The following is a 24,076-nucleotide window of genomic DNA, read 5'->3' as shown; positions in this document are numbered from 1 at the left end:
GAATTAAAAAAAAAAAGGATGGATGCTTATTTACTGACCAATGTCATTGAGGGTTATAATTAATCAAGTAATGAATGAAGTGTAATTTGAGAGGTTGAACCTGATGGACCTGTCTTTTTCCAACCTATGTAACTACCGTATGTAACGAGATGCTCCATGTCATAGCTTCTGAATACAACAGCCCATTTCTCAATGGATTTTCTCCTAAATAGTGTCTCGTCTGCGTAGACACATTTTATAAAATGCAACTTTTTTGATAAGCTGCAAATCCGAAAAGAAAACGGCAGCTATACTACACACAGAACCTGGCATAGAAAAGGTGACATCATTTCAGCCACTATGAAAGGTAATGGCCGTTGTATATGTTGTGACAGATTTATCAAAGAGGGCAAATTCTGTTCTAAATTTGTAGCAACATTCATCAATAAATTAGTCTAACTTTCAGGGGGTTATCCGGGACTTAAAAATCGTTGGCAGGCGATGTTATAAAATAATAAACTAGCAGTTACTCACCCCCTGCTCCATCACTAAGGTTCCGATTCCAGAATCTCCTGCATTGCATTTGCTTGAGCCAATCGCTGGCCTTTGCGGTACTGGGCCGTTTATGGCAGCATCTTTGCTGCGGCAATTGCTGGCTACAGCGGTGATGCTACCATTAACAGCACGTGACTGCTGCAGGAGATACCGGTACTGGAGAGGTGGCACTGATTGTGTTGAGTATCTTGTATTTTTATTACTTTATACCATCCCCAGCCCTACTGCCGATTTTTAAAGTCTCGAAAAACCCCTTTTAACTTGGATAATGGCTAAAATTACTATATGGTTGTATCCCGAAGACAGCCCCTTGTAAGCCGGCCCAGCGTTCAGCTGCTATTGCCGGGGGAAGGTGCTTCTGCTTATACATAACATTGCCTATGCGTTATTTGGCTGGCAATTCATTTGACACACACGCTCAATGTACCCAAATGTGTTGTGGAGTTCCCGCAGCGAAATCCGCACCGAAGTCTTTGAAAGGGGTGAAATCCGCAGCTTGCGCTGATTTTTGTGCGGTAAATTTTCAGCAGCATCTACTTGCCTTCAAAAGTCTTCTGCTGTATATTTTCCATAAGGAAAGTACACCACAAATCTGCAATGTGCGCACGAGACCTAATAGGACGTTTTACCATGGATTGTGTCTGATATAACACGCTCTTCGATGGCTATGCTCTTCTTTGTTAGAAGTCCAGGCATCCTTATTCATAGATGTAATAATGACTCTAAATGCATGGCCCACCTGGAGACTAAGCTCTGTTTGCGCCTGTATCCTGGTAACTCTTGTGCTGACTACAATGTGTTTATTACATGAACCAATTACATTTCCATTACCCGATAATCAAATACATTTCTATGGTCTTCCTAGAAGCCATCAAATGGTTAAAGAATGTGTTCACGGACTGTTCATGTCTCCATAGCGGTTTCCTACACCGCGCCCTTTGGTTCTATATTTCCACCCGGTATCATGTGATGGCTGAAGCTGTCATCTGAGACTTGGTTGTGGCGAGCTGGCTGAGACATCTGGCTCTGGTTAATAGACCTCTACACTGTATTGTTGACTGATAATTCAGCATTTCCACAGCTCATGTTCTGGGTGTGTTTAGACATTTAGTGTGAAGTTCTGTTTGCGTTGCGTTTAGTATGATTCTGCGTCATGAGAATAATGAAAGGGATTGTTGATGTTTCTAGCCTTGTCAGAATGAGTTTTGACTTCCCTAATACTATGCCATGTGTGCCTGTGGAGTTTAAAATCTGTTGGGCCCCATGCAGACGGCCATGCTCATAATCACGGTACTCTATTCCGTTCATGGGCGGCCGCGGACCGCCACCCGCATTTACTTTGTATGGAAGCACGGTCCGTAAAAAGCAAAAGATAGGACATGTCTTTCTACGGCCCGGACACCCTCCCGTAAATATACGGGAAGGTGTCCATCGTCAATAGAAATGAAAAGGCATCCAATTACCGACTAATTCTACGGTTGTGTGCATGAGGCCTTAGGCTTCGTTCACATCTGCGCCGGATCCGTCACCATTGAAATCAATGGTGATGCAAACGGAAACCTATGGTTTCTGTTTGTTTCAGTCAGGGTTCCTTTCTGACGGAAAGCTCAGACGGAACACCAGAACGGAGCCCTGGTGCAGATGTGAACGAAGCCTTAAAGGGAACCTGTCAGTAGGTTTGGAGCCACTAAACCACACGCATGCCCGTTATGCACCTGGGATTTAGGGTTCCAAACCTACCTAACTCATCTAGACGTTTAGGGAATAGTAAATTCCAACTCAACAAAAGGAGTCCGGGCACATCGCGCACAGTACTGTCCTCGCCTTCATTTGCGCAATACGCATGCGGCTGATGCTGCTCCTGGTCTCCCCTTGGTCAGTTGTATTTTACTTTATTAACTATTCCTTAAATGTCATTTTTTGCAGTAGCCGCGTTTAACTTTAAACCCCAGCTGTATAATGGCATGATAGGGGTTTAGTGACTCCAAACCGACTGACAGGTTCATTTTAAAGATTAACCTTTTCATGACCAGCCATGTTTTGGGCCTTGATACCCAGAGCAAAATTATTATTTTTTTTGGGGGAAAATTCTTTATTTAAAGAAAAGTTTATTTAATACAGCGAAAAAAAAACATATAAATTGGGATACCTTTACGGACATTCAGTAATGTGTCAGTTACAAACGCAAAATGCGAGTGCAATATCCGGTACAGCCGTGAGGACCGCAAAAGTATTACAAGTCAGAGAAACATTTAAACCAGAACTATATACTTGAAGAGCTACTGTTCTCATAAAGTAAACCTAAAATAAGTCACCAGTTTACCATAGTAGTACCCCTAGCTTTCCACCAGGGACCCCAGATTTATTTATTTTTAATCTGGAGTGTTATCGGTCTTCGCAGCTGGCGAGCTCCTCCATCCTACATAGATGGTCCTTTTTTTCTACCCACATTCGGATGGAAGGTGGTTCAATGGACTTCCATTTTAAAAGGATTAGCAATTTCGCCGCAGTTATCATAAAGGTCGCAAGGTAATTTTTAGATGGCTTAAAGCCTAAGTCAGGTTTCCATAGGAAAACAAAGGCGGCAGAGAGGTCGATGGTGAATGCTACATTTTAAGGCTTTAAGGGCCTATTGCATGGCCCGATACGGATCGCTCGTTGATTGGCGCTAGTTTGCTCCTTTCTCAAGGAGCAATGGTTTATGTATGGGGGCGAGCGATCATTACTTCGATCGTTCATCCCCATACATTTCAATCATGTCGGCAGCAAATCCCTCTGGTTACACACAGATGTCCTGCCGGTAACGATAATATTTATTGTTGCATGAACTAACAAATCAGCCAATGAACGCTCGTTTACCCGATCATTTGCTTGTGTAAAAGGGCCTTTATTCACACAGTGCATGTTTTTATGCAGTTTTGAGGCCAAACCAGGAGTGGGTTGTAAAGCCAGGGGGAATTGTAATGGGAACAGTATAGGAAAGATTCTATTTTTTGTTTAATCCACTCCTAATGTGGCTTCAAAACTGCACTAAAATTGCACACTGTGAATATAGTCTAAAGGTGATTTTTTTTTTTTTTTTCTAAGCCTAACCCCAAACCAATTTTTTTCTTTGTTTCTTTTGCGATACACCTGGGGGCTTTCTAATTTTAAAATTGGCGCTGACCTATAATAATTTTGTTCTTATTTAGAGGAAAATGTTAGAAACACAGAAAAAAATGTTTGCTCTAAGGGTATGTTCACACAGCTTATTTTCGGCCATTTTTCAGGCCGTAAACGGCCAAAAAATTCGGAGGCAGAACGCCTCCAAACATCTGCCCATTGATCTCATTGGGAAAAATGGCGTTTCCTTTCCCAAGGGGCGTTTTTTACGCGGCTGTTCTTCAAACTATTTTTTTATATATATATTTCCCTCTTGGCATCACGGCTCATAACTTTTTACTTTTTTTTTTATTATTTTTTTTTTGTCCGACATAGTTGTATGAGACTGCGTTTTTTGCGGGACTAGTTGTACTTCATGTAAATGTACCAAAAAGTGGTACCTACACAATCGTTTAATTTTATGTACATTTTTATTTTGACAATTTTTAAAAAAAAAAAAGCAGTTCCGCTGCAGTTTTTTTATTTTTTAAACATACACTGATCATCATAAATGTTATACCTTTATTGTACAGGTTGTTATAGACGTCGCAATACCAAATATGCGTGCATTATTTCATGGTTTGAAACTTCGCTTAAAAAGTTTATTGTAAAAAATTCTGAGTGTTTTCTCGTGACACATTGGACTTTATGTTGCTGGCAAAATTTGCTCGATACATTCAGTATTTAAATGTGAAAAACACCAAAATTTTGCGAAAAATTTCAAAAATTAGCATTTTTTCAATTTAAATGTATCTGCTTCTAAGACAGGCAGTTATACCACACAATAGTTGCTAATTAACATCCCCCACATATCTACTTTAGATTGGCATCGTTTTTTGAACATCCTTTTATATTTCTAGGACGTTACGAGGCTTAGAACTCTAGCAGCAATTTCTCACATTTTCAAGAAAATTTAAAGGCTATTTTTAGAGGGGCCAGTTCAGTTGTGAAGTGGCTTTTAGGGCCTTATATATTAGAAACCTCCAAAAAGCCACCTCATTTAAAAAAACTCCACCCCTCAAAGTATTCAAAACAGCATTTTGACCGGACAGTTTTTTGGTTTTTTTTTGCAGAAATTTTTGGAAGTAGGCCATGAAAATGAAAATCTACATGGTTTCAAATAAAATGTAGGTTTAGCCATTTTTTTCTTATTTCCAAAAGGACTAAAGGAGAAAAAGCACCACAACATTTGTAGAGCAACTTCTCCCGAGTAAAACAATACCCCACATGTGGTCATAAACGGCTGTTTGGACACACGGCAGGGCTTAGAAGGGAAAGAGCGCCATTAGTCTTTTGGAGCTCAAATTTAGCAGGAATGGTTTTCGGAGGCCATGTCGCATTTGCAAAGCCCCTGAGGAACCAAAACAGTGGAAACCCCCCCACAAGTGGCCCCATTTTGGAAACTGCACCCCTTGAGGAAATTAGTGGTATAGTGAGCATTTTGACGCCGCAGGTTTTTTGCAGAAATTATTGGAAGTAGGCCGTGAAAATGAAAATCTATATTCTTGCAAAGAAAATGTAGGCTTAGCAAATTTCTCATTTTCACAAGGACTAAAGGAGAAAAAGCACCGCAAAAGTTGTAAAGCAATTTCTCCCGAGTAAAATAGTACCCCACATGTGGTAATAAATGGCTGTTTGGACACACAGCAGGGCTGAGAAGGGAAAGAGCGCCATTTGGCTTTTGGAGCTCAAATTTAGCAGGAATGGTTTGCGGAGGCCATGTCACATTTGCAGAGCCCCTGAGGGGACAAAACAATGAAAATGCCCAAAAAGTGACCCCCATTTTGGAAACTACACCCCTTGAAGAATTCATCTACGGGTGTAGTGATCATTTTGACCCCACAGGTGTTTCATAGAATTTATTAGAATTGGGCAGTGAAAATAAAAACAATCCTTTTTCTTCAATAAGATGAGATGTAGCTTTAGCTCAATTTTTCATTTTCTCAACAAACAAAGGAGAAAAAAAAAAACCAACATATGTAAAGCAACATCTCCCGAGTACGGCAATACCCCATATGTGGTCATAAACTGCTGTTTGGGCACGCTGTAGGGCTCAGATGGGTGGGAGTGCCATTTGGCTTTTGGAGCGTGGATTTTGCTTGGTGGTAGTTTTGTTCGGAGTTTTACTGGTGTTTCAGTTTATAATGTGGGGCATATGTAAGCTGGGCAGAGTACATCAGGGGGTATAATAATGGGGTAAACAATAAAATAATCCATAGATGTGTGTTACACTGTTAAGCAATCCTTTCTGCACAGGCCGGTGTCGCACTGATAAAAGGTGTCTTTACTTATCCCCCTTTTGGTCCACACTCGGCATCTTGGCAGTTTGGGGAATTTTGCTAGGAAGTATTGTCCTGGTATAATACAGGCACCCTCCCTTCTCGCAGATATGTTTGGGCCCCCCCCTTCCTGGTTCCCTAATTTTAGGGCCCCGATAAATCGCCTCTTGAAACAGACGAAATATTCCCCTCTGATCTGCACAACTGCATATTTTTTATTTCCTGACTTATGGAAGCCTTAACTAATTTTATTTTTTCATAGACGTAGTGGTATGAGGGCTGTTTTTTTGCGTGAGGAACTGTAGTTATTGGTACCATTTTGGGGTACATGCGACTTTTTGATCACTTTTTATCCTATTTTTTGAGAGGCAAGGTGACCAAAAAACTGCAATTCTGCCATAGTTTTTTAGGGTTTTTTTTTTATACAGCGTTCACCATGCGTTCTAAATTACATGTTAACTTTATTCTGCGGGTCAGTACGATTCCGGCGATACCTAATTTATAGAACTTTTTTATGTTTTGCACAATAAAATTACTTTTGTAAAAATGTTTTTTTTCTGTCGCTATGTTGTGAGAACCATAACATTTTTCAATTTTTCGTCGACTGAGCTGTATGAGGGCTTGTTTTTTGCGAGGCAAGCTATAGTTTTTATAGACCCCATTTTTGGATACATGCGACTTTTTGATCACTTTTTATTTACATTTTTGTAATTTTTGTGACCAAAAAACAGCAATTCTGCCATTATTTTTTACGTTTTTTTACACTGTTCACCGCGTGGAATAAATAACAAAATATTTTTATAGTTTAGGCCGTTACGGTCGCGCCAATACCAAATATGTATGGTTTATTTTATTTTTTTTCAATAATAAAGGACTTAATAATTGAGAGGACGATTGTATTTTATTTTATTACTTAAAACGTTTATTATATTTTTGTCAACTTTTTTTCACTTTTTTTTTTTACACTTTCGTCCCACTAGGGGACTTGAAGGTCCCACTGTCAGATTTTTTGGTCTAATACATTGCACTATCTACGTAGTGCAATGTATTAGATCTGTCAGTCATTCACCGACAGCAAGCCGATTAGGCTTCGCCTCCGAGCAGGGCCTAATTGTCTCCCGTAATGGCAAACAGGAGGCCATTGTTAGGTCTCCTGGTGTCTTAATAGCAGTCGGCAGTCGTGCGATGGCAGGGCACAGCTGCCGATCTGCTAGCAACCACAAAGATGCAGCGATCGCATACAATCCCTGCATCTGAGGGGTTAATGGCAGGGATCGGAGCTAGCTCCGGTTCCTGCCATTACAGGTGGATGTCAGCTGTAACTTACAGCTGATATCCACCGCTGATGATGCCGGCTCATCTCCTGAGCCAGCGCCATCTTGCCGGCGGCTACGGAAGCTTTTCAGGCCCCGCCACTGGGTGGGGGCTGGAAGTTTTCTGTGCTAGGCACACCAGGAGGCCAGTATTAGGCCTCCGGTTGCCATTGCAGCCACCGACACCCCGGCGATTTCATTGCTGGGGTGTCGATGAGCTGCAAACACCTTAAATGTAGCGATCGGTTTTGACTGCTGCATTTAAGGGGTTAATGGCGGGGATCGAAGCTAACTTCGGTCCCCGCCGTTACAGCAGGATGTCAGCTGTCAGATACAGCTGACATCCGGGGGATGATGACACCGACTCCACTCCTGAGCCGGTGCCAAGCACTTGGCGTAAGTACACAACATTTTGCGGGAAGCAATGGCTTTCCATGTCTTATACTTACCACAAATGTCTGGAAGGGGTTAATTGCCATGATGAGCTTTGATTGCGGAATTCGAGTTGTCAACGGGGGAGAGAAGAGGTTTCTCTTCTCTCCGACGTTAGAGCGGGGCTTCAGCTGTGTATTACAGCCGTTGCCCTGCTCATTGTGGCACGCGGACACTGGCTGTCACACAGGACAAGAATAATCATCCTAATGAGCCAAGTACCCGCCACTCCGGACAAGTATTCTCGTCCTGTGTCGGCAACTAGTTAAACAAGGAGATGTGCTGCCAACAACAATAATATTCTGCTGTGTAAACTAGCTCGTTCTTTGGCTGATCGTTGCTCTGTTTACACAGGGCAATGATCGGGAACGAGCGTTCATTTTAACGATCGTATGCCCGATTATTGGCCTGTGTAAAAGTCTTTAGTATTCAGCATTTATATCATTTTAATCAAAGACTAATAAACTGAATCGAGAGACTAGGTGAGACAACCAACCCTAAACACATTCCTGCTACTGTTAAGCAAGACGATATACAGAGAAATGATCATTTTGGAAGCCTTTTACTAGGATACTATGCAACATCTGAGGTGTCCTTAATTGTCATGGAATTTTTATCGCATGGCAAGAGGCATAAAAACCAAACCAAAGAAAAGCGGAGGAATCGCTGTTTTTTTCCATTTCACCCCACAAAATAATTTTTCTCAGTACATAAATGGTGCCGTTAAAAAAGAAAAACTAGTTCCGCGTTAAATAAGTCCTCATACGACTTTGTTGATTCTAAAATAAAGTTATGGCTCGTGGAAATTAAGAAACTTAAAAGCATCCGCCATGGGATCTACTGTAAGGCCGTAGCCGTTATCACGCGATCGTGTGGTGCCGATGTTTGTCATGGCAGCCCAGGGGGCCTAATGAAGGCCCCAGGTCTGTCTTCACTCTGCCTCTCAAAAGCCTGTAAATATGACTATTTACTGCAATACATTAGTATTGCAGTGTATTGTACCAGCGATACAGGGGGACTAAAGGAATGTTCAAAAAAAAAAAAGGTTAAAATTATTAGTAGTGAAAAGCCATAAAAAATGTAAACCGCCAAAATCGCTGTGTTTTGGTCAACTTAGCAATCCAAAAAATGTAATACAACTTTCTGACATTGTTAGGTACCCAAAAATGATACCAATAAAAACTGCAGGTGGCCCAGCATAAAATAAGCCCCAACACTGCTCAATCAACGAAAAAATTAAGTTATGGCTCTCAGAATGTGGTGAAACAGAACAATTTTTTTAACAAATAGTTTTGGTTTTGACTTTTTTTTTTTTAAAGTAGTAAAATATAAAAAATACCTATATAAATTTGGTATCACTGTAATCGTATAGAGCCGCAGAATAAAGTTACGTTTTTACCGCACTGTAAAACCAAAACCCAAAAAGCAATGGAGAAATCGCAGTCTTTTTCAATTTCAGCCCGCAAAGAACTTTTTTTTTTTCAGTTTCCCAGTTCATTATATGGCATTTTAAATATTGCCAATAGAAACTACAACTCCTCCTGCAAGAAGCAAGCCCTCACACCACTCTAGTGATGGAAAAATCGAAACGTTATGGCTCCTGGAATGCAGGGAGTGAAAAACTAAAATGAAAAATCAAAAAATGGCTGGGGGTTAATTTGAAATATGACAATATGCATTTTTCGGACTATAAGACGCACCCAGGTTTTAGACAACAGAAAAGAGGAAAAATTGTCATATTTTACGACTTTTATACAAAGAAAAAACTATTTGTTAAAAAAAAATTGTTCTGTTGCACCACATTCTTAGAGCTATAACTCTTTATGTTTTTTAATCGATTGAGCGGTGTGAGGGCTTATTTTTTGCGGGACGAGGTGTAGTTTTTATTGGCATCATTTTTTTCTACATCAATTTTTTAATAACTTTTTTTATTTCATTATTTTTTGCGCAAAGTTGACCAAAAAACAAAGTTTCTGGGCTTCTCATTTTATTTTATTTTTACGCCGTTCATCGGGCGAGTCAAATAATGCTATATTGTAATATTTTGGACTTTTACGGATGCAGCAATAACAATTTTTTTGGGTTTTTTACATTGTGAAAAATGAGAAGGTTTTTTTTTTTTATTTTATTTTTTTAATTTTTAACACTCCTAAAAATGTATCTAACTTTTTTTTTCTACACTTTTTATTAGTTCCCCCTGGGGGACTTGAACCAGCGATCATTGTAGTGAATGGCGAGTTACGCTATTTCCATGTTTTCGTAGCTACCGATTTACGGAAACAGAGTAGCTCGCGGTGCTATGCTGTATCCGTAACTCCCATTCACTTCTATGGCAGTTACGGAAACCGCATAGCTAAGCGAGCACTCGGCTATTTCCTTAACTCCCGACCACCTAACCGGGAAGTGGCCGGGAGACAGCGGAGCAGAGTAAGATAGAACGGGGTTTAGGGGGCCCCGTTCTAGAGGTAGGTGCGGCTCCCAGAGGTGGAACGCGCATCTAGCTGACATTTATGAGAAAACCCTATAAACGGCGCGGTTGGCTTTTCTTTTTAGCTATCTCTTCAACAGAAAGATGGAATAACCGCGAGCGTTTTTTTTGCAGAAAAGTGTTTATTTCCGTCTCCGATTGATTTCAATGGGGTTTTTGAGGCAGAAAACGCCTCAAGATGGAGCATGTCGCTTCTTTTTCCCACGAGCGTTTTCTTTTGCTCGCGGTAAAAAAACGCCTACACCTCCCATTGAAATCAATGGGAGTCAATTTCGGCAGTTTTTTGCCGTGGTTTCCGTGGCAAAAAACTGTGTGAACAACATGGAGTGCGGTTCTTCCTAGCAGGGTATAATGTCAGCACTGCCTAGTCTTGTTTGGGGCACAATCCAGTAATGACACTTCTTTGTTCTCCCGCTGCTTCAGTCATATGAGGTCACATCTGAATGGTGGAGATGTTCTCTGCCAGCAATCCTGGGAGTTTTCTTCTTTTTTTTTTTTTTTTTCCTGAGAGATTGCAGTTCTGGCTCATTTTTAAGTACTTTTTTCTTCTATTCATAAAACTTGCAGCCTAACCACTAAAACTTAAGTTTAATGCTTTAGTACTTTGTCCATTGTTTTAGATTTCGACTTGATCCTTCATAATAATAAATGCTTGAACTACTGTTTTTATGTCAACGTTTATAGCTAAAAAGGGGAAAAAAATATATTTAAATTATAACATTCACATGTCCCTAAATCCTATTTTGTAGTATATGGCACTTGAAGTCTTATGGGATCCTATAATGAGCTGATATGGAAAACCGTTTCCTTAAGTAGCTCCCTTGATGCATTTGATCTCTGGAGGTCCGGCCGCTAAAACCCCCTGTAATTAGTTGTCATAGCCGCGAGCTGCTGTAGCTGTAGGAAAAAGTAGTATTACACGTAACCGATCAGTAGTCAATGGACTACATATTAAATAAATTACCAATCCTTTTAGGGTCCAGCTCAAACTTTTGTATTATGGTGCAGTGTTTTTGTTTTTTTCAAAAGCGGGTTTTCCAAAGACGACAACTCCTTAGATAGGATATCGTTGACGTTTTCTTCAGTTTAGTACATTATCTACACTTTTGTTAAAATGGTCACCATCTCTGCTGCCCAAAGAGGTGTTCCTATCTCGGACTTTTATGGCATAATGTTCTATAGATGCAGGTCCCACTTCTGGTACCTGCACCTATCTCTAGAACTTCTGCTGCTATTGCTGGGCTCCTTTTGCGGTCTAGGGTGGTTGGATTCTCCATAAACAGCCGAGCGCGTCTTGCTATTCTGATTTCAGAATGGGAGTTACGGAAACAGCGTAGAAAATTGCCTTGCTGTTTCGGGAATACCCGACCGCCTTGTCACAGTGGCCGGAGCTCAGCGGCACGAGATACTAGGGGGGGGGTCAGGGCGCCTGGTTCTAGAGATGGGACCCTTCTCTGTCGGACATTAACCCCTTAGTGACCAGCCCATTTTAGGCCCTAATGACCAAGCTATTTTATTCGTTTTTCTATAGTCTCATTCAAAGAGCTATAACTTTTTTATTTTTTCGTCTACATAGCTGTATGAGGACTTGTTTTTTGCGGGATTAGTTGTGCTTTTTAATAGCACCATTTTTGGGTACATATAATTTTTATATTAACTTTTATTAACCTTTTTGGGGGGGATTATAAAAAAAAAACTGAAATTCCGCCATTCTATGCGTTTTTAAATTGACGCCGTTCACTATGCGACGTAAATAACATGTTAGCTTTATTCTATGAGTCGGTACGATTACGGCGATACCACATATGTAGAGGTTTTTTTATGTTTTACGACTTTTGCACAATAAAAACACTTTTGAACTAAAATTATTTGCTTTTGCATCGTCTCTTTCCAAGAGCCGTAATTTTTTTATTTTTCCATCAATGTAGTGATTTTTTGGGCTTGTTTTCTGCGGGACAAGACGTAGTTTTGAATGGTACTGTTTTGGGGTGCATGGGACTTATTGATTCATTTTTATGACTTTTTTGGGGGGCAATGGAAAAAAATTGCAATTTCGCCATGTTTTTTTGCATTTTTTTTTTTTTACGGTGTTCACTTTGCGGTTTAAATGACATATTAACTTTATTAATGGAGTCATTACGGTCGCGGCGATACCACATGTGTACTTTTTTTTTTTTTTTTTACACTTTTACTAAATAAAACCACTTTTTATGGAAAAAAATGGTTTTATTTATTTTTTTACTGTACTTTTTATTAATAATCTTTATTTCACTTTGATGACTTATTTTATTAGTCCCACTAGGGGACTTTACTGTGCGATATTCCGATCGCTGCTATAATGCTCTGGTATACTTCGTATACCAGAGCATTATTGCCTGTCCGTGTAAATCTGACAGGCAATCTGTTAGGACGTGCCTCCAGTGCGTCCTAACAGGCATATGTCCAAGGCAGACCTGGGGGCTTTTATCAGGCCCCCGGCTGCCATGACACCCCATCGGAGTCCCGCGATTGCATTCGCGGGCCGCCGATGGGTGACAGAGGGAGCGCACTCCCTCTGTAAACAAAGTTAAATGCCGCGGTCGCTATTGACGGCGGCATTTAACGGGTTAAACGGCCGCGATCGAAGTAAACTTCGATCGCGGGCATTGGAGCAGGAGCCCAGCTGTCATCAGACAGCAGAGCCCCGGCTCCTGCCTGCACGGGAGACCCGTGCAGGACTTAGACTAGGCTGACGTGAAAAGGCGTCAGCCTACACTAAAGCCCATTAGTGACCGACGTAAAAAGGCGTATTAGTGGTCACTAAGGGGTTAATGGCATAATCTGGATATGCCATAAATGCCCGGGATGGGAAGAACCCTTTAAGCAGTGTTTGGGATGCAATGCTAAAACACACTGTAGTTGCCATGCAATGCTGTGAAAAGAACGGTTGTCATTGTCTGTAAACCATGCTAGAAGTAGGGACAATCCTAAAACGGCATGGAGTCCGATTTTGACTTTGAGGCACATCGCTTCTCGGGGAGACTGTCTCCATACATGCTGCATTCAGCAGAGCCTAAAGAGTATGAGGGAGTTGTTCGGCATCTGGAATCTTTTTCTTTTCTTTTTTTTTTCTTTTCCCTTTACTAAAACAAGAAGGGGATTCTAAGCATAAAAGGCAATACACTACTTTTTTAGATCCTTTCTCCGTTTTGACACAAAAAGCGTATGTGCGCGCGTATGTTTTTTTTTTTTACGTTGTTGACCTTGCTGTTTAAATGACATATTAACTTTATTAATTGAGTTATTACGGTCGCGGCGATACCATATATGTGTCCTTTTTATTTAATTTTTTTACACGTTTACTAAATAAACACTTTTTATGAAAAAAAATGGTTTTATTACTTTTTTTACTGTCATTTTTATTAATCTTTATTTCACATTAATTGCATATTTTTTTTAGTCCCACTAGGGGACTTTACCATGCGATCTTCAGATCGCTGCTATAATGCTTTGGTATTACTTAGCATAACAGAGCATTATTGGCTGTCAGTGTAAATCTGACCTAAGCGGCATGTGCCCGGGGCAGACCTGGGGGCCTTTATCAGGCCCCCGGCTGCCATGACACCCCATCGAAAACCCGCGATTGCATTTGCAGGCCGCTGATGGGTGACAGGGAGCTCACTCCCTCTGTAAACAAGTAAAATGCCTCGGTCGCGATTGAAGGCGGCATTTAACTGGTTAAACGTCCGCGATCTAAGTAAACTTCGACTGCGGGCCTTGGAGCAGGAGCCCAGCTGTCGTCAGACACACCCGTGCAGGACTTAAGGCCTCATTCACACGACAGGGTTTCCCGGCCAGGTGCCGGCCGTTCATAAATCGGCCGGCACCCGGCTGCATTAGGAATAATAGACCCCTAATGGGGCTATTCACACGACCGATTTTTTTAACGCCCGGGAAAACCGGCCGTCAAAAAATAGGACATGCTCTATTTTCGGCCGGGTACCCCGCCGCCCGGCTCCAATAGAAGTCTATGGGGCCGGGTAATACACGGCCATCACCGGAATGTGTCCCGAGTGATGGCCGGGTTTTCCGTCGCTTGCGCTCTATCTCCTCCTTGTCACAGCGCAGAGTGCATGTGAGGAGGAGGAGTTTATGCCATTCGGACGAATGGCTACGCTGGAGATACACTGTGTGGCAGGGCCGGGGTGTACAGCAGGTGGAAGGGAGCACTGCGCTGGCTCCCTTCCCCTGCTTGTTTTAAAAGCGCCCTGGCCCGGCGACACCTTCCATGGCGCCGCTAGCAGCTGCTGCGGCTGCTACTATTGTAGCGACGCCACTATAGCAGAGCAGGGAGGTATCTCCCCGCTCTATGTGCTAGCCCCACTTTAGCTCCTTGAAGGAGCGGAATCCCCGTGTTTTCGGGGATTCCGCTCCTGGACAGAGCGCTTGATGTCTCTGTCCATATCTGGGCAGTGACATTAGGGGAAACTCCTGAAGCGGAATCCCCGAACACATGGGGATTCCCCTTCAGGAGTTGCCGCTGATGTCACTGTCCAGATCTGCCCGGAACGGATGCAAAACTTTATGCAAACCGGCCAGGCAAAATGGCCGATTTTACCGGCCGACACTCGGGATCGGGCGGAACCCTGTCGTGTGAACCCAACCTTAGACTGGGCCGCCGTGCGGTGGCCTAGCCTAAGGCCCCTTAGTGATCGCCGTGAAAAGGCGTATTGGTGGTCACTAAGGGGTTAATAAATTTCAAAAACACTATACTAATACAAGCTTCAGATTAAGATTGTCGAATTAAATGCATCCTAATAAATTCCCCCCCCCCCCAAGCAGATTAAAAAGTTAAGAAATGAAAGAATTAAAATGTAGAAAAATGTAATTTGCCCCTAATAAAAAAAAGCTGTAAAAATATCTCCAAAAAATATATTAAGTAACCAGAATAAAAAGTTATAACTAACCACGTGCGCAAAATTGCTGAAAGGTATCTGGCAATTGAAGACCTGAACTCTATGACCTGTCACCTCTCCTGACCTCTTGCATTCCCCATAAAATTGCAATGCTGGGAATGCCGAACTGCGTACCAGTCCTCTATTCATATATTTCCAGGAGGAATAACAAATAGTCAACTGGGTGTTACCATTCTCCTTGTCAACAGGGAGGTCAGAGACGGAACTGCTGTAAGAAAGAGCATGCTGCTTTTTTTTACCATGAGCGGCCAAAGACCGTAATGGAAAAAAAAGCCTCCGCCTCCCATTGAAATCAATAGGAGGTGGTTTCAGGCGTGTTTTGCCACTGATTCTGACGTGGTTTCTGCATCAAAATCAGCGTAAAAAAAACTCTGTGAACTGGGCTTTACTGTCCAATTAGTGCTAACAATGTCCGCCTGTGTAGGGAAACGCCATATTGACAAGGGTAATGGTAACGCTCAGTTTTCAATTAATTCATATATTTCCAGTAGAAATAACAGAGGAACGGCACAATGCAGAATTCTAAGAAAAGAGGCTGCAGTTTTGTTTTATGGGAAGTGCAATTATGTACTAAAACAGACATCTCAGCAGAGGTGACAGGTCCTGTTTAGGGGTCTACACTTTCTAACTTTCTCTTGATACAATCTAACACATATGAGGGTTAACAATATCGAAGCATTTTTAGCAGACTGATTCCCATCCGCCTCTTCCCTGAACGTGACATCCCGGGCATGTCTGCATATTTCGTACAGTGTACGTTACCGGCCCCTGTCACAGTGGAGCAGTTACAATGTGTGAGCTCCTTATACAATGTGACGGCTCATATTCAGTAGGCATGGACAATACTCACAGAAGAAAGGATCTCTCGGCATGGAATCGTGTGAAATCTGACACATTGAAGTTGTAAAGGGGTTGTCTAATAAAGATATACCCTGTCTGTTTACCCTATTACAGCATATAGACATAATAGAGGAGGGTCCCCCACTATGATCCAGAACAGCGGGCTCCTCTGGGGGTCCTGGCCTGTCTAAGCATTACATGGTTAACCATACAACTAAATGACCGATGCCACATACAGCTGATGCAGGGGTAATGTATAGACGTATGCAGCGCTGGGTGTTAGAGAAGCCAGACCTGCAGTGATTAACTGGCTCCTATTTATAAAAGGTTTTCTTTGTGAAATAATAACCCGTTGAAGGCTATTATCCTGCATACCAGCGATTTCCCCCAATCACGACTGTTCGTTGATCAGTTGGTACTGAGCCGCAGTATCTGGTATCCGCCCCGTTGGCCACAGGGAATTCCGTGTGAAAAATTGCAAATTCTGGTGCAGTTTTTCGCCTGGGATGTTCGCTGCGGAAAACTGCTGAGCATTTAGCCCGCCTACAAGCAGGCTGACCTCCTGGGATGGTGTTTTATCCCAGGAGAATGCTGCAGCGGCGGTCACATGGGATGAAGTGTCATCCCAGGAGGCCGGCCCCCTGACCTCATCCAGGCTGGGCTAACGTTTTGTCACATGGGACGTAATGGATTAAAATCCTGCAGTGTCTGCAAGGTCCCCCTGCTCATGAAGGCACATGTACAGGCCCGTCTGAAGTTTGCAAATGAACATCTGGATGATTCGGAGAGTGATTGGGAGAAGGTGCTGTGGTCAGATGAGACTAAAATTGAGCTCTTTGGCATTAACTCAACTCGCCGTGTTTGGAGGAAGAGAAATGCTGCCTATGACCCAAAGAACACCGTCCCCACTGTCAAGCATGGAGGTGGAAACATTATGTTTTGGGGGTTTTTCTCTGCTAAGGGCACAGGACTACTTCACCGCATCAATAGGAGAATGGATGGAGCCATGTACCGTCAAATCCTGAGTGACAACCTCCTTCCCTCCACCAGGACATTAAAAATGGCTCATGGCTGGGTCTTCCAGCACGACAATGACCCGAAACATACAGCCAAGGCAACAAAGGAGTGGCTCAAAAAGAAGCACATTAAGGTCATGGAGTGGCCTAGCCAGTCTCCAGACCTTAATCCCATCGAAAACTTATGGAGGGAGCTGAAGATCCGAGTTGCCAAGCGACAGCCTCGAAATTTTAATGATTTACAGATGATCTGCAAAGAGGAGTGGGCCAAAATTCCATCTAACATGTGTGCAAACCTCATCATCAACTACTAAAAATGTCTGACTGCTGTGCTTGCCAACAAGGGTTTTGCCACCAAGTATTAAGTCTTGTTTGCCAAAGGGATCAAATACTTATTTCTCTGTGCACAATGCAAATAAATATATATAATTGTGACAATGTGATTTTCTGTTTTTTTTTAAATATAATCTCTCACTGGTAAAATTAAACTAGCCTAAAAATTCTAGACTGTTCATGTCTTTGACAGTGGGCAAACTTACTAAATCAGCAAGGGATCAAATACTTATTTCCTCCACTGTACATACATACATACATACATACATACATACATACATACATACATACATAGTTAGGTTCAACCAGGTGCTTCATTGCGGCATGAGTAAAAGACGCAAAGTTGCTCCTGGCCCCAATAAAGCCTTTACGTGGTTAAATACGACTTTCTTTAAATTTTTATATTAAACGCACCACGTGTTTAGAGTTGAAAGAAAACCATGAGATTTAGTTGATTTGACAAGGTTTATCTGTATATTGTATATTCGCATATGGGATCGCCCCAGAACTTTTTTTTGTTTTGTTAACCAAAATAAATATCCGCTAACTCATTGCAGTATACAGTGTGTGTGTCTGTGTGTGTCTGTCTGTGTGTGTCTGTGTGTGTCTGTCTGTGTGTGTGTGTGTGTGTGTGTGTGTGTGTGTTTTTTTTATTTTTTTGTAAAAAATTTTTAAGTAGCTAAACTTTCATCAAACTTTCAACATGTCACGCAGGGCCTGGCCCGATATACCAGGATATCCTCTGCTAAGAGGGATAGTTTATCCTCCATTTGGCCATATTTAAAGCCAACAATCGCAGGATCATTCCTGATACGTGTAACCAGGTACTTCAATGCCACTGTAAATACCAAAGGCGCTAGAGGACATCCCTGACTGTTACCTTTTTAGCCTTTATCTTGCACGTGGATTGCGCTAAAGAATCTTCAACCATTCTACCAATTTTTTTCCCAAAAACCAAACACTTGAAATGCCCTTTAAATATACTGCCACTCAATGCTGGTAAAAGCCTTGGCAGCATCGCATGACAGAATGGCACCACTATCACCCCATTTCATCTTTAAGTTAGTATATAGACCTCTTATATTAATTGACTTGGAGTAAAGCCAGTTTGGTCTTCATGTACAACACTGGATACAACTCCTTCCAAACGATTAGCAAGGTTTTAACTTCACCATTAGGGTAGTCCACACATAGGGTGAATACAGATTTTCCCGCAACGGATTTCATTGCGGAAAATCCGCAGTGTATTACAGTGGCAGCAAAGTGGATGAGATCTGAGCAATTCTCATCCACACGCTGCATAAAAATCGGTTCAAACATTCACCTGCGGTACGTTTTTTTTAATCGCTGGTTTTCAGTTGCGGGTTTTCCCCATTTGTATTCAATGAGGAGGTAAAACACGCAACAAATAGCAGATGCAAAAATCTCGTCTCAGAAAAAAGGTCTATACCCAGATCTGTGTCAAGCTCAGCCTCCAGGGATGATGTTTCATCCCATGTGACTGCTACTGCCAATCACATGGGATGGAACGTCATCCCAGGAGGCTGGGCTGCAGGACGTCAGAGGGACATGTTGCCATGGCTACGTATAAGAATAGACTTTTTTCTTTTAACGTGCTGTTTTCCGCAGCAGACCTTTCTGGCCGAAAAACTGCACCACAATTTAGTGCAGCTTTTCCGCCGACATTCCCTGCGAGCTCCAGTGCAGATACGCTGTGTAAATTTATGCAGCGTATCCGCCCTGTGTGACCATCCCCTTAGGCCTCGTGCTCGCACAGAAAATTTCTTGGAATTTTAACTGTATTAAAAAAAAATAAACTTCTAAAAACGCTAGCATTAATAAAATATAAGATTTTATTTTTGAATTTTTTTTAAATGGCGTTTTTCATTTGGTGTCATTTTATACATGTGGTTTCTGGCTTTATACAGAAGCCTATGGGATAAATGCCTTCAAAATGCCATACACCAAGCATGATGTGTGTGAGAAAAAAACACCACTGACCACAAAACTGCCTCAAACGCCACAAACCAAAACATAGTTGTGTGTAGTTCATTTGATATTGTACTACAGACTTTATTGTAATATCTGGCCCTATTGAAAAACACCATTACAAATGCCACGAATATAAAATGTAACCTGCGTTTTATTACGATTTTTGTTGGCGTTTTAATTCGGTGTAATTTTATACATGCTGGTTTTTTTTTTGTTTTTTTTTTGTCCAAATCCTTTAGAGGGGCATGCTATTTTTAGGGGAAAAAAAATACATAACGACGAAATTGCCTCAAACGCCACAAGCCAAAACACAGTTGTGTAGTGTATGTTATATTTTACTTTAGTCTTTAACATCTGGCGGCACTGTAAAAAAAAAATAAAATGCATCAAAACACTATGTGAATCCAGCCTAAGTAGCGACATGGGACGATATACCTCTAAATTCAAAGGATCCTTATCTGGCTTTAGAATAGTAACTCTAATAGTAAGCCTCTTCTAGAGATTTTGGTGAATAAACATAAATGAGTGATTTATCACAGCATATAAAAGAGGTAGAATAATATTGCTAAAATTGATCTTTGAACAATTCATGTATACATGTATACTTTATTTTGTGGTTCCCGGCCGCAATTAATCCTTTGTGCCTGATGCACCTAGTTGAACCGGACTCTTTGTCGTGGGATTCTACAACATACTGTGCCATTTTTTTTATGGAATAAAAATGAGCAGTGAGTTCAGTATCCCCATCTCACAGGGCACTAACACAGTTGGAGATGTTGATCAGTTAGAAAAGCTCCAGCGGGCGATAAAAGTACTTTGTACCTCTTAGAAACCGGTCTGTTGAAAAGATTAAGGCCTCATGCACACAATCGCATTGGTTTTGCGGTCTGCAAAACTACGGGTGTCATCTGTGTCATCAGGACTCACGGATCCACAACCATTCATCAGTATTGGTAAATCCTGCAAATCCGGACTAAAATAACTTGTCCTGTTTTTTTGTGGTTTTTGCGGTCCAGACTTGTGGACTTTGCACTGATCCGTGAAAGCACGGTAGTGTGCATGAGGCCCTAGAAATGAATTGGTCGGCAATTTATCTGCAAAAAAGGCAGATAAATTGCGGCTGCAAAATCACAGATGTGTGCATGAGGCATAAAAGTTAGACGCCTCTGCTCCACTTGTGACTGGTGCTCGTTCTTCCCTTTGGTGCAGGCAAGCGCGTAAGTGGTTGGGATGTGCTTGTTGCTTGTGCATATTGTAAAAAAGGCAAGAACACCGGTCTCCAAAGTAGCATTGAGATTCAGCATTGAAAAAATGAGCTACTTGTGGCTAAGGTTCTGTTGGTCGCAGGTGGTGACGGTACTGGTGACGTGAAACCGTATACATCTCTAGCCTTTCTGCAGTGTTTCGGGTGATGCCACCATTGTTTACAGGAGATCTGGTGCCACATGCCAGCTGTGGCATATACTTCTAAGCAGCCTTAGCAGAATCTGACCTATGCCTAACATACCGTATGTGCACTTTACTCATTGAGTGTCTGACTTAACTGTGATGTCCTCTTTATTAGATGCTGCATTGCTCTGTATCATGTAGTCTAAATACAAGCAGAAAGCCGAGTTTTAGTAAATGTGCTGTTTTCTGTGCTTTTCTCTTGCAAGCCCACTGTTTGTAACCTGGAAGATTGGACGGGACAAAAGGCTGCGTGGATGCATAGGAACCTTTTCTGCCATGAACCTGCATTCTGGTCTCAGGGAGTACACACTTACCAGGTAACTCATAGCGGTTTGTTGTGCTTTGAAAAACGTCTAATCTTTTATATTTTCACATGAGTTAATTTATCTATGTGAGATCATAAACATCTGATAGTCGGGAGCATGAACACTGGCACCCCAACCGATGTACCCCAGTTATTGGGATTGGTGGGGATCCCTGTGCTTGATTTCTCCACCCATCAGATGTTGTGGCATATCAAATTGGTATGATATAAATGTTAATTGTGGGGAAAACCCCTTTAAACAAAATGCAATAGAGGACAAAAAGAGATGAGTAAATGCACAGCAGTCAGGACATTGCGTAGGCCAATCCAAAATGTTAATGCTGGCCACCGCTATCTGCCCCATAAACATGTGTTCTCAGATCGGCCAAGCATACATGCTGGCTTTAAGGCCGGGTTTCCATGTAGCGTAATTGTTGCGGAATTTCCGCAACGGAATTCTGTGTGGGAATTCTTCAGCATTTACAGTAGCAGCAAAGTGGATGAGATTTAGATATTCTCATGCCCACTAAATTGACCTGTTGTGCAGAATTTAAATCCACGGCATGTCAATTTATGCTGTGTTTTCATTGCTTTCCTGTTGCGAGTTTTCCCGATTGAATTCAATGTGGATGCAAAACCTGCAACAGAAAGCAAAGTGTTGCGACTTGTGTGTCGGAATAGCAGCGATTCCGCCCAAAAAAAAACTAAGGATACTCAGGATAAAAATCATACATACCCGGAACTCTCTCCTTCTTAGAGTCCAGCCTCTTGGCATGATGCTGTATCACGTGACCGCTGCAGCGTCACATGGCCTGCAACGTCCTATTAGGAGGCCGGACTAAGTGCAGAGAAGAGAGAGGGGATAAATATGAATTTAATAATTTTTTTCCGCAACGGAAATTCAGTTGGAAAATGTGGTGCGGTTTTTCGGACGGAAGCTGCTGCGGGTTCCAGGTCGGATATACAGCTTTTACGAGGCGTATCCGACCCATGGTAACCCGGCCTTATAAGAACGAGATAAGCCGCTGCCAAGCCCGACCACCTCTCAGGGGAACGAAGGATCAGAAATGTTAAAACCAAACTTGATTCTCAGTTGATTATCTATGGGCACAGTCTGACTGACGCCTGCTACAGTTGGGCCAGAATCAGAACATTCAGCCAACATTTGTCTAAGACCCCGTTCACACCATGTTCTAGTAGAGTACACTATACTATACAACCGTATTCCGTAAATAAATTCACAACGTGGTATGCATTTTTTTTCAATGATGGTAGCCTTTGGTTGACGATTGCCACTGTATGGCTTACATCATAGGCATCTGTTAAACGTATGACATGAGCTTTTTAACATCAAGAAAAATGAACTACTGACAGAGCCATTTTAAATTTTTTCGTTTTCATTTTTCACTTCCCGCGTTCCAAGAGCCATAACTTGTATTTTTCCGTCAATGGAGTGGTGTGAGGGCTTATTGTTTGCAGGAGGAGTTGTAGTTGCTAATGACACCATTTAAAGTACCATATAATGTGCTGGGAAACTGCCAAAAAATTATTTGTAGTCTGAAATTGGAAAAAGCTAAGATTCCTACATTCTTTTTGTTTCATCGCATTCTGAGAGCCATAACTTTTTTTTATTTTTTGTGGATTGAGCGGTGTGAGGGCTTAGGCCTTATTTTCAAAGAGCCTGGACTGCAGAACACGGCCGTAAAAATACATGTCCGTTCTTTCTGCGGTCCGGGCTCCTGGGCCATGCACGGACCGTGAAAACCACGGTCGTGGTGCATGGGCCCATAGTAATGAATGGGGCTGCAATTCTCCCGTAGATTTTCGGGGGAATTTCGGCCGCAAAACCACGTTCGTGTGCATGGGGCCTTTTTTGCAGGACGAGCTGTAGTTTTTGTTTTGGTAGGTAGAACTTTTTGATCACTTTTTGTTAAAAAAAAATTTGCGAGCTATGGTGACCAAAAAAAATTATTTTGGCGGTTTAATCTTTTTGTCTTTCACTGCGTTCACCGTGCGAGTTAAATAATGGTATATTGTAATAGTTCAGGCTTTTACGGATGCAGCGACAATTATTTTTTTTTTACACTACTTTAGAGGGAAAAGGTTTTTTTTTTTGAACTTCAAGTTATTAGTAGCGGAAAAAAAAAAGTAATTTTTTTTTTTTTACACCATTTATTTGCCTTTTGTCTGCCTCTGTTAAGCCGTGTCTCTGGCAGGGCTTAACAGAAGCCTGTGAAAATGACGATATACTGCGATACATTAGTATTGCAGTATATTGTACGTATTGCAGTAAATCGTCATTTTCACAGGCTTCTGTTAAGCCGTGCCAGAGACCAGGCTTAACAGAAGCAGACAAAAGGCAGCCCTGGGGGCCTTCATTAGGCCCCTTGGCTGCCATGACAACCACCCCCTGATCACGGTGTGGAGTTGCCGATAAGCTGTCGGAGGGTGCCTCCCCCTCTCCAAAACTTCAGATGCTGCGGTCGCGATTGACCACAGCATTTGAGGGGCTAAACAGCCAGGAACAGCGCAATCGCTGTTCCCGGCCGTTTGTCTGGGCTGTCAGCTGACACCCGCAGGGTATGGAGGGCCCTCCATATTTCCCTATGACACTTATCACGTACATGTACGTGATGATGCGTCAAGGGGTTAAAAAAGTTTTGCACACCATATTCTGAGAGCAATTACTTTTTTTTTCCGTCTATTGAGCGATGAGAGCTTGTTCTTTTGCAGGGTGAGCTGTAGTTCTCATCAGTAGCATTTTGGAGTACATATGACTTTTTGATCACTTTTTATTGTATTTTTAGTGGGAGACAAGGTGACCAAAAAACAGCCATTATATTTTGTATTTATTTTCTGTCTTTTTTTTATGGGGGTAAATAATTATATATTTTAAGTGTTTGGATTTTAAGGCACTGTCCACACGGAATTTTTTTCAGGCAGAAAATTTTGCCTGGAAAAAGAAACTTGCACTACACGATTTTTGCCGCATTTTTTTTT

General features: G+C 41.9%; 1 protein-coding gene across 2 annotated transcripts in view; it reads left to right on the top strand.

Annotated features, from left to right (window-relative positions):
* Positions 1 to 24,076, top strand: part of AMMECR1 (AMMECR nuclear protein 1) — a 145,549-nt gene that overhangs the window by 97,398 nt on the left and 24,075 nt on the right. For both annotated transcript variants that reach the window (XM_075835817.1, XM_075835819.1), the window contains exon 3: positions 20,979 to 21,089. In XM_075835817.1, the coding sequence (XP_075691932.1) occupies positions 20,979 to 21,089 (111 nt within the window). The remainder of the gene's footprint in view (positions 1 to 20,978; positions 21,090 to 24,076) is intronic.

This window comes from Rhinoderma darwinii, chromosome 8 (genome assembly GCF_050947455.1).
Source record: "Rhinoderma darwinii isolate aRhiDar2 chromosome 8, aRhiDar2.hap1, whole genome shotgun sequence".
NCBI lineage: Eukaryota > Metazoa > Chordata > Amphibia > Anura > Rhinodermatidae > Rhinoderma > Rhinoderma darwinii.
The sequence above is the reverse complement of the archived record's forward strand: the minus strand, read 5'-3'. Positions and strand labels throughout refer to the sequence as shown.